We start from the raw sequence: 14,775 nt of genomic DNA on the forward strand, positions 1-14,775 counted from the left end.
CTATAGGAACAACCATGAACAACCAAGCCTCTCTCCCTGCAACCCTTCCTGGATCTGAGGCAGACATTGTGCCTCCCTCACCCCTAGACTCTATAGAATTGTGTGGAGAACATGAGGAGTACCTGTCTATGTTCTGTTTGGATGACTTGGAGCCCTTATGTAAACAGTGTGCTGCTGACAGCCACACTGGGCACAGGGTTTATCCCTTAACTGAGGCAGCAAGTGACTGCAAGGTAGGAATCTGGCTCTTATTGCTGCAGCTACCAAACATTTTAACTGCATTGAACACATAAATTAAAGTATTTTTCCCTCAGTTACTAAGTGATTCTGCTGTACTAAACGTCGCAAGTTTAGTCTTCTTATCTTGGATTCCTTTAAAGCAAAGCTTAACCAAGTTATGTTTAGAGGACCCAACAACTAAAACCATCCAAATTTTTGGAGGAGGATAAAATTATTCGATGAAAACACTAAATAAATAAACTTTTTTCCACATTTTACTTGCTGGTACTTTGACAGTGGCTTAAAAGTAAATGATCTGAAACAGGCTTTCTTCTTCTGTGGAAAGGAACAAAGTACATCCTGAAAGAACAGATACAGAGCAGCTGGCCGGAATGTATTGTTTCCTTTGAGGACACCAGCGGGGTTGATGATTGCTAACCATATTGCCTGAATGCTGGTATTCTAGCTTTGAAGCTACAAAGCCAAACCAAACAGTCCCACAAAGCCGAGAAATGACAGAGATCTCAAAAGCACAAAGTCTTCGAAGCTCTCGCTCTGAACCCTATTTTTTGCCAAGACTAAGGGAGCCTTCTCATGATTCTTTTAGGCTTTTTGAATTAGAGGCTTCCTGCAACCACAGCAGGCAGATATTTGAACAAGGAAGCAGTCAGGCTTTTTTAAAACCTCCTGTATTTCCGACCCAAACAAATGCTGCCTTATTTTAATGCAGCATTTGCTGATCCAAGCTTAATTTAGAGCAAGTTATGAAGCACCATCCAACTGAGCTGATAATAACTGTTTCCATCATTGTGTCGCATGTGGGTGGTTGAATCTCACAAGATATGAAATTTGAGCAACAAACACACACCCTAAAATACCAAGGATAATTTGAAGAGCTGTTGGCATAGGACTGCTGTCAGTTAAAAGGGCTGGGAAATATGCTAGAGGGAATCACATGCCTGTACACCGAGACCAATTGCAAATGACATGCCCAGATTTAGGTACAAATGTCAATCTCTCATTCTAAAAATCCTCAGCGACAAATGTAAGTTCTTTGTATAAACGTTGGATACAGGTCGTTTAGGCCATTGGCGTTTATATACATAGGAATGGGCTAAAATTAGCAATATAAATTACTAATTATATGTGTAACATTTATTTGACTGGGTACTCTTTATCAAATATATAAGAAATTTAGTGAAAGTGCTAGAAGAAAAACAGGACATGATAAAGGAAATCACCACCTTGTTTATAGGGTACAATATTTAAATGCTATTCATGTAAGAGTGGCACAGTAGTTAGTTATTCTATTTCTAATTATTATGCATAGTTGAGTAATAGGTGTAAAAACATTTAAAAACAATACTTCTCTGTCTACTTATGTAAACGTTTAGGATACAGGTCGTTTAGGCCATTGGCGTTTAGGCCGCAGTCGTTTAGCCCCCCCTGCAGTCGTTTAGGCCAGGCTACCTGAGCAGCTGAAATCTTTATTATTGTACATTCGTTATTATAAGATATAAGTCAGCTCTACTGGTCTGTCTGGGTAGCCTACATATCTATGGTAAATTATTTAATAACCAACTTTAGTGTGGAAACGTTTTTTTTATTTAATAAATGGTGATTTATAAATTCATAAAATTGTCTTGAATACGCTCCAATCTGTCTTAAATCCTTCTCTATAATTCTGTAAACCTGAGTGATCAGAACACCTGACTCTAATTCAAACTTCAAACTGATCCTAGAAGTTTAGATACCTTTACCTTTGGCAGATATTTTGGATATTTTACCTACACGCATAGATTAACTGGAAGACTTTACTTTCAAGACATTTGTGAAATTATCACAAAGTTTTATGTCATATTCATGCAGAAATAAAGAAAATTATAAAGAATACACAAACTTTCAAGCAGCACTGTATGGGAAAGACCTGACTTTTGGTTTACAATGATGTATATCTTTGGGCAAGCACTTCATAGATTAAACATATTGTCAAATAAGTGCAGTTTACAAATTAATTACAAATATCTTGTAATTGTGCACATAAGTAGTGCTCATTTCTACACCCTAGGATTTAGTTACATATCAGTTTAGTGCAGGATGACTCTCTAATCTTAAACATTTGCAAAGACGTTGACTGAAGTAACAGTTGCAGTGTATTTTTAAGGTAATTTTCTATTGGACACTAGGAGGAGCTCAAAACATTGCTGAGTGGGCTGAACATGAAGATGGAACACTTCAAGCAGGTCCAACAGACCTGTCAACATTCTTCCAAGTATAGCCAGGTATATCTTCCAAACTCAATCAATAATGAGCTTCTTCATTTCTTCACATCTTTGCACAAGTTAGAACTCTTTTTCCTTTTTTCTTTTTGAGGCTGAGGCCAAACTGACAGAGGAGCTCATGATGAAAGAATTTGCAAAACTTCACACGTTTTTGAGACAGGAGGAAGCAGCCAGGCTGCTTGCACTGAAGAAGGAAAAGGAAGAGAAGATGAGCAAAACTGATGAAAGGATTGACAGAATGAATCGGGTGATAAAATCTCTGGAGCAGAAGATCCAACTTATTGAAGGGGAGCTCGATGCAGGAGGAGACGGAGCTGACTTTTTACAGGTGACATCAATCAAATGATACACAGTCAAAGAATTGGACTAGGTATTTATCTTAAACCACTCAAACTCTTATTCACAGCACTACCAAGGCACAATGAACAGGTATGTGACTTTACTGATTTCCAACAGCTCAACATGAATAAAAAGTACAAGTATCTGAGTGTTTGTCTGTTCATATTTCTAACTTTCAGCGCATGGATTAGTCAAATGGTGCCTCAAAAGCTTTGCAGACCTCTAATTGATGTGGCAACACACTTGGGTAACCTCCAGTATGCTGTGTGGGAGAAGATTAAACACATCGCACCCTTCAGTTAGTGTCTCCACATGTGTGAATGCATTGTCTTCTCTGCTCCCCACTTCAGTTTCTCTGAGGTCCTCTTTGTCTTCCAGCTCCAGTCACCCTGGACTCTAGAACAACCGGCCAGTCTGTGAGGCTGTCTCCTGGGCTCAACAGTATGCGGATCATGCCTGGACCCTCTCAGGGGTCTGAGCAGGAAATGGGTGAGGATGTGCCTCTCCCAGCCAACCCTGAACGTTTCCATCCTTATTCCTGTGTTTTGGCAAGAGAGGGCTTTAACACAGGAGTACACTGTTGGGAAATTGAGGTATTTACATAGCGTGTGTCCATGAATATTTATTATCTCAAAATTTTAGTAAATACTGGCTTTGACTGTGCAAACTTATAACCTAAATTCCAAAAAACTTTGGACACTGTTTAAATGGTAAATAAAAAATGATTTACAAATTTCATTCACAACAGATGACTTAGAAAACATATTTAGTGTTGAAAATGAGACTTATTTCATGAAAAATAGTAGCACCTCTTGAATTTGATGGAAGCAACACGTATCAAAAATGTCTACCAGTATGTATCACCCCCTCTTATTTTAACAACAGTCTGTTAAAGGGATAGTTCGCCTCTTTTGACATGAAGCTGTATGACATCCCATATTAGCAATATCATTTATTAAATTTGACTTACCCCCCGCTGCGTCCTGTGAGCCGAGTTCCAGCCTCGTTTTGGCGTTGACGAAAGTAGTCCGGCTAGTTGGCTGGGGCTAGAAAAATAAAGCACTTCTCAAAACAATGTGCGTTCAAAAGAGTAATACATTTGCATCACAAAATCGTTCACCAAAAAAAGTCAGACCACACAATCGCTTGGCGCTATTTTCTTTTCCTTCATATCAATGCGTACAGCTACCTGCCAACAGCTGTGCCTATTACGGTGTTTACTGCTCGGAAGCAGGGGAGTGCTCGGTCTGCACTTCGGTCTGCACAGTTTACACAGCCCGTAGTGATACGAAGGGAGAGAGAAATACGCCAAAACTCAGCTGGAACTCGGCTCACAGGACGCAGCAGGGGGTAAGTCAATGTTCATAAATGATATTGTTAATTTGGGATGTCATACAGCTTCATGTCAAAAAGAGGCAAACTATCCCTTTGACATCTTCAAACTATGAAGACCACGACCTTTGGGAGAGGAATGTGGTCCCATTCTTCTCTGATAAGATTGTAGCTGCTATACAGTCCTGGGTCTTCATTGTTGTATTTCATGATGCTCCAGGTGTTTTCAGTTGGTGAAAGGTCTGGACTGCAGAGCATATGTTGCTCTAAACCCTGTAGGTATTTTTGTCAGTATTGATGGAGCATTTCCAGATTTGCAGGTTGCCAATTTGATAGGCATTGATGAACCCCCATGTCATCAAAGATGGAGGCTTTTGAACTGAGCACTGATAAGAAGCCAGATGGTCTTTCTCCTCTTTAGTCCAGGGGGCGCACTCTCTACGATTTCCTAAAATTTAGATTTACTTAAAATTTTAATTTGTTTGACAACAGAACAGTTTTCTACATTGCCTTAATCTATTTAAACAGAGCTTTGGTGGTCTTTCTGGTGTCTATGCAAATGTGGCTTCTTCTTTGCATGATGGAGCTTTAATGTGCATTTGTGGATGACACAGTTAACTGTGTTTGCAGACAATGATTTCTGGATTATGTTTTTCAATGTATAATTTTACACTGAGAAACATATTCCTGAGATTTGTAGAGGCTTTTCTTGTTTTGTTTTTTACAGTTTGCTGAACCTTTGCCTGTCTTTACTTCTGAGAGAATCTGCCTCTTGAAGTTGTTCATTTTTATTCTGACCTGTTGCCAATTAACCTATTTAGCTGCAACATGTTTCTGCTGACTTTTTCAGCCTTTTGTTCACAACTCTTAACTTTTTGATATGTTTGGCTGCCATCAAATTTTAAGTAACATTTTTAACTTTCCACTTATGATTCTATATTCTGTTTTGAATACAATATTTTTTTTATGACATTTGCAAATAATTTCACTGTTTTTATTCGATTATTTACATTTTACTCAGTGGTCCAACATTTTTTTTAATTTGAGATTATGAAATGGAGATATTGGTATGGTCTAAAGAAATCCATCAGTGTCTGCTGTCATTCACCCTGCTTTCCTGAACAAATTGTCTCTGAAATTTTAAGGTGAATCATTTTCTTTGTTCTTTACATCAGGTTGGTGGCAATAACAACTGGACACTTGGTGTAGCTGCTCAGTCAGTGTCCAGAAAGGGAGAGTTTGAGGTATGTCCAGAGGCAGGACTCTGGTGTATCAGCCTGCGAGATGGAGAGTACCGAGCTCTCACAACTCCCTCTCAGATCCTCAACCTTGACAGCTCACACCTGCTCAACAGGGTCTTTGTGAAGCTGGACTGTGATGGAGGGATACTAGAATTCATGAATGCTGACACTGATACACTTCTTTTTACCTTCAGACATTGCTTTGCAGAAATCGTGTACCCATATTTTCAGAGTATATCTGTTGGGGCTAGTCTTGCTGTGTTGGCACAAAGAGTGGACATCAGCATGGGGTCAGATTGTGTCTCTCTGGACGACACGGTTATCCTTGGCAAGGATCAGGAAATGAAAGCCCAATCTTCCACAAAGAAAGATATTATTACTGACTCAAACAGCAACAGCGAAACGGACATTGAACATTGGATTGAAGACAAGAAAGCGAAAGCAATTAGTTCTGTGAGAAAGGAGAATACAGCAAAATTTTGTGAAAAGGAAAATACATTGAACAACACAGCTGCTGTCAAAAAACAGACCAGGAAACCCAAGTTCAATGTGACCTATCATGTTTCACTAAACAGGATGCTAAATACATCAACAATGGATATGACAACTACAGATAAAGCTTGATAAATGTTGCTAATCAGACCTATTTTCTTAGTAATAATTAACATATGCAGACACATTGAATTATGATAAAATATTCAAACTTCAAGAGCTTTACAAGCATTTCTGTTATTTTTTAGCCTCAGAGTGCAGCTCCAGGGTTAGCAATGTTGCTCCGTCTGTCTGTGCACCACATTATGAATATAATTTACTTTATCATTTTCTCTAGCGATACAATGAGGTTTGTGTTAGAGCTTTTTGGTGAAATTTAGTAGTAAAAGAAATATTCAGATCCTTTACTTAAGTATTACTACCAATACAGCAATTCAAATGTCATTACTAGAAATAACCCTAAACAAAAATTGTAATATAAAGGACTACTTTCTATAAGCCATCGGTAGCTAATAAAGTAAGAAACCATTACAACGATCTTTAATGTCTTGTATTGTCAAATTCACAATTTGAGTAATATTTTCATCTGAAAGGTAACTAGTAAATGTGGTTGTCATGTAAGTGTGGAGGACTGGAAAGAACTTTTTTCCCTCTAGAATGAAGAGGAATAGATGTATAAACTGGCATAAAATGCAGATACTCAAGTAAAGCAGTACCTCATAATTTTACTCATGTGTTCAGTTACTTTTCGCCTGATTAATTCTAACATGACTTTAACAAAATACATTCCTGTGACAGTTTTGGACCATCAGGTCTTAACATAAGCTTAGTTTTTTGATAAATTCATGGAAATAGTCTGAATTGTACTTTGTATATATTGCTTATTTCGCAAATATTAGCATCACAAAAAATGTCAAAAGTTTCAGTGACTATGTTGAGTGAAAGTGTGAGCTTGGTTTGCTGTTTGTTATCCTAAAAGTTTTAAGGCAAGGCACCAAATGCTTTCTCAGAGGCTAATATCCAATTTATATTTGAATGTAAGCTCAAATTAGAGGACATATCTCAATCAAGACACACTCAACAGAGAAGAGGGTTGATGTGTGGAGTTGAGTTGCTCACTCCACGTCCGAAAGCAAGTTCCAAGGAAAACAGCTGCTAAGTCATAGTTTTAAAAGGAAGAGTTGTAATGACTCTCTGTTTTATTTTGACAAAAGCATGTCATTTGAGTTACATTAGTATTTCAGAAAAGTGTGTCAGCTTGTAAAAAAAGGACATGATAGATAGATAGATAGATAGATAGATAGATAGATAGACAGATAGATAGATAGATAGATAGATAGATAGATAGATAGATAGATAGATAGATAGATAGATAGATAGATAGATAGATAGATAGATAGATAGATAGATAGATAGATAGATACTTTATTACTCCCGAGGGAAATTTAAGGATCCAGTAGCTTATACAGAATACACAATACGAATATCTGATTACGAATCAGAATACAAAAAACAACACAAGTGCAACACAACACACAACCACAGACAATACAGCATACTAACATCACAGATTACATTATATGTTTCACTTCAGTCTGTTATGCTTTTACTATTAGGGTTACAAGCCTAGATACTGCGCAATGTTTTTGTATATTGGGCTGTACCTCGTAGGCCTCCTCTTGTCTCAAAGTGACACTTTGCCCTCTTTAATGGCGTTATATAGTTCATCAGTAACAGCCTCATAACACCCGGCACGACTGTTCAGAAAACAGATCTTTTCACTTGTGTCTTGTGGCTTGTATCCTTCCCTCTGCAGACGCATTTTTGAAATTTTGAAAGTGCCTGAGAATAAAAGCAGAAAAAAAGTTTGCATCCTCATTTCTTATTTCTTTTTTGTTGTAGTTGTTAGAAACATGTTTTTGTCTTTGCATTGTTGTCTCACCGGTAGTGTCAACAGAGGACAGGAGTCGCAGAAAGACAGGCCGTGCATAGGAAGGAAGAGCTTTCTGTACAGCGATCCAGAATGCATTAAGGTCAAAATGCTCCCCTGCATAAGCTATTGCAGCCATACCGGCCTTTCCTTCTACACCTACACACACAGCGGCAAACAGTGATAGACAGTCAGCTGAGACAATTAATGCTTTATGACAGAGTAATGCTTTTTGTTTTGGACTTGAATCTTTGGATTTGTATGTTTATTTCTTCCTAACTGTCTCATCTCCTCTGTACCTGGTACTGACACCCCATAGACAGCTACATCAGTGTGTCCCATCAGGCGACTGAGGACTCCCTCCACTTCTGTGGTGGAAACATTTTCTCCTCGCCAACGAAATGTGTCACCGATGCGGTCCTTGAAATATATGTAGCCATATTCATCCATCACCAGCACATCACCTAATGAGAGAGAAGGAAAAAATATCAATTACAATCATCCCTGAGGCGATTGCAGTAATAAGATTAATTCAATTGTGTGACACTTTCTTAATTTCTTAAGACAAATTACTTTGTTGCAGTTTAAATTACAGAGGAAAAATAACTGGCTGAATAAATAACAAAATGTACCTAAAAAATAAATACTGGTTACTTGACGGACTCTTGAAAAGTTGAAGAATAGCGGTAAAAGAGGAGAAGTTGAAATCTCCAGAGATCCATGTGATTGCATTTGGGTGTTTGTCTTTGTAGCTTCACAACGACTGAGCAGGTAATGTAGGTGAACTATCTCAGTGGACAACATGGATGTAAACTCAAATTCAAAAGTCATACTTCGGGATGCAGAGACACTCCTTCCTCCTGATCTGTTGTTAGTTAGCACTGCAATAGCTACCTTCTTTACTCTTACTGGCATGTCTGCAGTAGCCCAAATAGTCTAAAAGCTGGGTAGAGAGATATTGAACTCTGTTTTATCTTGCTGGAACCTTGTCTCGGTAAAACAAACCCTTTTGCATTTCAAATATTCTTTTTGTGTATTTATCCGTGCTCCAAGCTCATCCATTTTCTCTGTAAGTGACCTTGCATTCCCCATGATGACCAAGCAAAGAAATTGCAAAGACATCCTCATCATTTCTCTATATGTGGCTCCTGCTCTGCATTCTGGTGTCTCCTCTTTGACCTTACTCTTTTCGGGGTCTTATTTCACGCATTACTTCCACCTCAATCAGCTGCTCCCACACACATACGACTATCATTTGGCAAAGTATTGCATCATAATAGATACCAAAAAGTGCCAGAAGAAATCCCTCTGGCAGTTAAGCATTCAGCATTCAAAAAAAATAGTCAACACATTTTTATACAGAAAAAAAAACAAAAAATAGAAAGAATGACACAATATAACCAGAGCAACTGCAACAAGCTGCTAGTCTTGAACCTTAAATTGTGCTCTGTAAAGATCGTCTTATGATGATACAGTGTTGAATTTGCCATCCAAAAATGTCCACTCCCTATAATTTCTAATAGTGACATAACAGTCCAAACTGTTTTGTAAATATGGCAGTTATGAGCCTGAAATATTCATTCATTCAACTCATGTCCCCTGTATCCAAACTGTGCAGTGTGTTACTGTTCTGTGATATAGAGCAGTGGTCAAGTTCTCTTAGCTTTAAATAGCTTTAAAGTCTCTAATAACAATCATCATTTGCTGTTTTTGCAACTCATAGGGAAGCATATCTGATCATGAACTGAGAGAAAGTGGTAAACACATGTTGAACAGCACAAGTTAGGGCAATTTGTAATCCAGCCGTCCTATACTGGATGTCTTTGTATAAAGACAGCAAAGCTGTAAATCAAAACCCAGACATCATATCATTACAATTCCGATTTATAAAGAGACAGAGTAAAACATGCCTGAGATATAAGCAGAGTCTCCCATCTTGAATATATTGTGAGCTATTTTCTGATTTGTTGAGTCCTGATCAGCATAACCGTCAAATCTCCTGAGTGGATCAGTGTCATTGATGTATCCCACTAACATTCCTGGCTCCCCTGCAGAGACAGACCTGTGTTATTATCTGCAACATGTTTTCATCCTGTTATGGCTTCATCTCTGTGTGTGTGATGTTACCAGGCAGACAGGGTATACAGAGTCCTTGTGAATCCCTGAGCAGCTCTTTGTGATCCTGCTTTACCCTGACAAGTCTGATGGGGTAAAAGCTGGGCACGATGCAGCTAATGAAGCCACATGATCCCACCTGGATGTGTAAACACAAGATACAAGTCACTTTTTTTTCAATCCTTCGGCTTATTAAGATTTGAAACAAGTTGCATAAAAGCATACTTTTCCATCTATGTTGATTAGACTGCAATTGCATTCAGTTGCTCCATAAAATTCCCCAATTCTTTGTATTCTGAATCTCTGGACAAACTCCTCCCACACAGAAGGACGGAGGCCATTACCGATGGCAACTCGGACCCGGTGATGAGCCTCAGATGGACCGATAGGCTGGGCCAACAGATAACGACAGATCTCACCTATGTACTGGATTACCTGGATATGCACACACACATGGGCAATTACACACAAAATTGGAGGGACTTGTCTACAGAAGAACATTAAAAGGACTTCTTGCCTGCGGCATACACACTTATTGAAGCAGTGTGAACTCACAGTGCATTTGTATTTAACACAGTCGTCCCAAAAGCGTCTGGCTGAGAACTTCCTCTTGATTACAACAGTCACACCAAAGAGCAAACACTGTCCCACACCCATGATGGCACCTGTAACCATACACATCAACACATGCAGCATGCCAAAAAAAAGACTGTGATAACAGCCGTCGAGTCCAAGCCAGTAGTAACAAAAGACTTTACTGACTCAATAATACTGGGTTATTGCGAATCAGCCATACTCTAAAAGGGTTATAATCATACAATAAATTAATTATGGAGTATATGTCAAACAGAGTTAGACCTACCTGCAGAGTGATAGAGGGGAAGGCAGGTATAGACAATGTCATCACGACACACGCCAAAAGCATGAAAAATGGAGGTAGCGATACGGAAATACCTGACAAATGAGAATAAATTAACTGAGTGATAGTTTGTACATACTGACAGTCTAGATGGTGAATCAAACACTGTTGGGTCTAAAAGTCAACCCAGCTGGCACAAACAGTTCACAACGTTGAACGAATTGTTGAGACACTCTCTGTCAAACTGACAAAGCAGGGAAAAAAAGTTTTAATACTAGACTTAAAGGTAGGGTAGGAGATCCAGGATTTTGAGTCCAGCGAAGCTGCATTTTGAAAATACACAGGTAAAAAGTCCCAACCCTTTTCTTCACTTTCGCCCCGAAGGCACGCCTCTAGAGTACATGAACGCGCACGAGCACGAAGGTGCACGAGCGCTGTTCTGACAGCAAGCATCGATCGTTGCCGTATTTAGTATTTAGTATTTAGTTTATGCTAACTATACGTTTAATAATGCTAGGTGCTAGCCAAGCTGGCTCTAGTTTAGCTTCCTGCCAAGCTTCGTTCACGGAGCAGGGTACGCGCACAGGGGGAAGGAGGGGGAGGGGGAGGGGGAGGGAGGAGCAGATTGCAGTTTGATAGACGGCATCAGAATCCAATCATTGTGAACGGTCCGTTCACAATGATTGGATACTGTTTTTCCTAGATTGTACGTTCTAGAGGCCACTAAAACTTTTAATATTTGTGTCAAAACTTTTAATTAATTGGTTGCAATGAGGGTGTGAAGAGTATTTCAAGCAATATGTAAAAAAATGTTCCAGAAAAAGATCCCCTACCCCGCCTTTAAGTAAAAGTACAGATATAGACATTTATAAATACTCCATTGAAAATGAAAGTGTTGCATGATTTGTTGTCTCAAACTACATCATCATGACTTATCATGACTAACTGTTTAACTGCTGTGAGAAGCTGTTGGAAAAGGAGTTATAAATAGCTTTTCATTGTTGTGCATTTGTTTTCTTTCATAAACTGACTCATCAGTTCAGGTCACAGATGAACTCACCGGCTGTGAATTATTATAGCTGCCTTTGGCATTCCTGTTGTACCTGAGGTGTAAATGTAGAAAAGTCTGTCTGCATTGAAACAGAGAAGAAAAGTTTTGGATGGATGTTAGAAATTCTTCAGCCTTTCATTGTCTGTTTTGTGTTTGACAGTGTTTCATTTGTCTGGTATGCACCAAGACTCCTTCATCACTCCCTCACATGCTTTTTTTCTTTTTTGTGACAGGTGAGCAAGCAAAGACTTGAAAAGTATCAACATAGGAATGTAGTGTAATAACGAAGGTAAAAACCAATAGAGATGTGCAACAAAATTAATTAAAGTAACTAATCCTCAAGTGTACCATGTGAACCAAACAGATTTTTTTAGTAACATTTATAAGGTTATACACTTAATCTTTTCAAAAAGAAGTTTCTTCTCAAAGCATTTCTTTAAATGAGCCCAGGGTTTAGTGTGTGTTGGTGCATGTGCTGTTAAATTAACAGCAAACAGGGTAAAATCTGGCACCAAGCACATTTCTGTGTCAGGCAAAGACTTGTTAAGAAGATTATGTTGCAATCGGTGTTGCATCTTTGTAAAATGGAACATAAGAATGAAAAGGGAATACGTGCATACCCCATCTCATGGACAAGCAATACAGAACTTTACCATTGAATCCTTTCTTTAGTTTGTACTGTGGTGGGTGTGTGGGAGAACGAGTCAGAAGGCCATTCAAACTCTGAACCTTGGAGCTGCAGAGCTTCTCCTCCTCGTCCTCTTCCTCCTCCACCTCACCAATACTGAACAAAACCATGCCGGGCTGCAAAAAGCGAGTCACTTCTGATACCGCTGGGGGTTGATCAACATTGTAGATGAGTAGATGAGCATGGAAGACAACACATCTTTCTGTTAACTGGGTTGTACTGATGAGATTTTTAAATATTTTATCAGCTTGTTATATTGTAAGTGAATATTTACAGTCACAGGATACGTTCAAACCTTTAGTCATTTCAGTTCCAAAGACCATCGCCTCAGCACGACACATGCTGATGCAGTGCAGCAGAGATTCTTGTCGAAGATTGTGATTGATGAATGCAGCCTCTACACCTATCATAGCCAGTCCCAACCACAGAGCTACCACTAAAGGCTGGTTTTCCATGTACAAAGCTACAACATCACCCTCAGTCCAGCCTTGTGCCAGAGCCCAATGTGCCACAGCATGGCATCGCTCCTGCAGCTCCCTAAAAGTCCAAACCTGAGGGAAATAAATATAGAAATGCTGTGAGCTTCTTTTTAAAAATGTCTAGCTTAGTGAAGGGACCAGCGCCTTAATTGAGGTTTTTATTTGTAATTCTCTCACCTCTCCTGTGGCCTCATAGATCAAGGCAGCTTTATCTGGATGCATCTTCACAGTTTGGGCAAACAAGGCAGGGATAGTGCTCCTATTTCGCAGATTGCGATGCATGGAAAACTTCAATCGCATAATAATAGCCAGTAATCTATTAGACAGAAAGAAGTGGTCGGGGAGGAATGAAGGATGGTTGAAATTAAGTAGGTAACATGTAAGATTAATATAGATTTCAAATGGGAGACATTTGGAGAAATATGCTCATATAGTTATGCAAACTTCCATACATTAAGTCTCTTTTGATGGTGTGCAGAACAATAAGAACTTTCTTCCAGGATCCCATCCAGGCCATGAAGAACCCCAGCACTACCAACAGTTTGCAGAACCAGGGAAGGGAGAGCAACAACACAGCCCCCAAAACAATGAGGCTCAAAATGACACAACTCATCAGATTCATTATCTGTGGAAGAGCAAACAGTGACATCGTGTACAAAAAGGGGTCAGAATGAACAGATTTAAAGAGAGCAAATGCTTACCTGTCGACAAATTTTAGTAATGCTCCACTAAGAAAAGAAACATGGAAGAGCAGCAGTTAGTCCTAAAGATCTCTCTGTGAAGCCACAGTGTCAGCAGCAGCAGAAGCAAACCGGGGCAGATGTTTACAGAGCAGCTGTCAGAGGTTAAATGCCTGATAAGCAGCTTTCCAGAGAGAGCAGCGCAGGTTACAACTTATAGCGCCTGCGTCACAGCATAGTGAGTGTGATTCATTACCCTCGGAGGCAAAATGTAACATCTGATTTGTAAGTTGTAAATTTTATGGGGGAATGAAGTAAGAGTTGTAAAGTAAAACTAGCAAAAAGTATACCCCATAATCAAACTGAAATATCTCCATTCAGGCCAGGAATAATCATGGAAATATATCCTAAAATATAAAAATACTAGGAAATGGCGCCTACTTCACGAGAAGATAATCTTCACTGTTTACTTGAAATACAAGCAGGATTTTAAAAACAGAGTGAAGCGAACTTCAACAATGAAACTGCTCAGGAACTGTAGTAAATGATCCTGTAAACAAAATCACAGAATTAAGTTTGGCAATCTTTGCAAAACAGCTGACTTTAACTGTTGTCATATGACTAGATGGCAAAGAAGCCTCCAGGTGACAACAAACAAAAACAATCAAAAGGGAATTAAATGTAAAAGAACAGATCTACTACAAAACTGTATTAAAAGAAAATAAAATATATTTATTCCTTAATCTTCAAGTAAAAGAAGTTTAGTGAAAGTATAGGCTTACTCAATTCATTATACATTATAGCATTTCTAGAATCTGGTTTGAGTTAACTGAGGCAACTCTAAAAGACTTTAAGATTTTAATTCTGTGTAATGGATATGTCATAGCTCATTTACTGATCATTTACTCATCATGTAAATGCCATAGCATTTACCACATATTACAATATATCCTTTGCTCCTCCCAGCTGCTCGCTGCTACACCCACCTGTGGACGCACTTTGGTTCCCATGGTGATTTGTCGGGAGCATCAGGGTGGGTACTGGCCCACTTTCCTTGGTTGTCTGGAG

General features: G+C 38.9%; 2 protein-coding genes across 3 annotated transcripts; one reads left to right on the forward strand and one right to left on the reverse strand.

Annotated features, from left to right (window-relative positions):
* Positions 1 to 14: 14 nt before the first annotated feature.
* LOC142379143 (nuclear factor 7, brain-like) lies at positions 15 to 7,756 on the forward strand. Its single transcript, XM_075464279.1, has 7 exons — positions 15 to 233; positions 2,406 to 2,501; positions 2,593 to 2,829; positions 2,908 to 2,930; positions 3,020 to 3,138; positions 3,219 to 3,433; positions 5,348 to 7,756. The coding sequence occupies exons 1-7, from the start codon at positions 15 to 17 to the stop codon at positions 6,035 to 6,037; spliced, it is 1,599 nt and encodes a 532-aa protein (XP_075320394.1). The 3' UTR covers positions 6,038 to 7,756.
* On the reverse strand, positions 7,315 to 13,865 carry LOC142378861 (long-chain fatty acid transport protein 1-like). 2 transcript variants are annotated; one of them, XM_075463802.1, is made up of 14 exons: positions 13,729 to 13,865; positions 13,480 to 13,652; positions 13,205 to 13,343; positions 12,844 to 13,099; positions 12,514 to 12,693; positions 11,870 to 11,939; positions 10,813 to 10,904; positions 10,506 to 10,615; positions 10,176 to 10,385; positions 9,963 to 10,089; positions 9,746 to 9,883; positions 8,135 to 8,299; positions 7,848 to 7,994; positions 7,315 to 7,747 (listed from the first exon to the last, which is right to left on the reverse strand). In XM_075463802.1, exons 2-14 carry the CDS (start codon positions 13,647 to 13,649, stop codon positions 7,590 to 7,592), a joined length of 1,962 nt encoding a protein of 653 aa, XP_075319917.1. In that variant the 5' UTR covers positions 13,650 to 13,652; positions 13,729 to 13,865; the 3' UTR covers positions 7,315 to 7,589. The 2 variants fall into 2 exon arrangements, with proteins under 2 accessions (XP_075319917.1, XP_075319915.1); XM_075463800.1 differs by lacking the exon at positions 13,729 to 13,865 and having other exon boundaries at positions 13,480 to 13,714.
* Between the last annotated feature and the right edge of the window lie 910 nt (positions 13,866 to 14,775).

Source organism: Odontesthes bonariensis, chromosome 4, assembly GCF_027942865.1.
Source record: "Odontesthes bonariensis isolate fOdoBon6 chromosome 4, fOdoBon6.hap1, whole genome shotgun sequence".
NCBI classification, from domain to species: domain Eukaryota; kingdom Metazoa; phylum Chordata; class Actinopteri; order Atheriniformes; family Atherinopsidae; genus Odontesthes; species Odontesthes bonariensis.

Coding starts and splice junctions, on each gene's coding strand:
- LOC142379143 (XM_075464279.1), top strand. CDS start 15: ATGAACAACCAAGCCTCTCTCCCTGCAACCCTTCCTGGATCTGAGGCA. Junction 2,502..2,592: donor ATTCTTCCAAGTATAGCCAG/GTATATCTTCCA, acceptor TTTCTTTTTGAG/GCTGAGGCCAAACTGACAGA. Junction 2,931..3,019: donor TACCAAGGCACAATGAACAG/GTATGTGACTTT, acceptor TCTAACTTTCAG/CGCATGGATTAGTCAAATGG.
- LOC142378861 (XM_075463800.1), bottom strand. CDS start 13,676: ATGTCACTGTTTGCTCTTCCACAGATAATGAATCTGATGAGTTGTGTC. Junction 12,694..12,843: donor TGGAACTGAAATGACTAAAG/GTTTGAACGTAT, acceptor ATCAACCCCCAG/CGGTATCAGAAGTGACTCGC. Junction 10,090..10,175: donor TAATCAACATAGATGGAAAA/GTATGCTTTTAT, acceptor TTACACATCCAG/GTGGGATCATGTGGCTTCAT.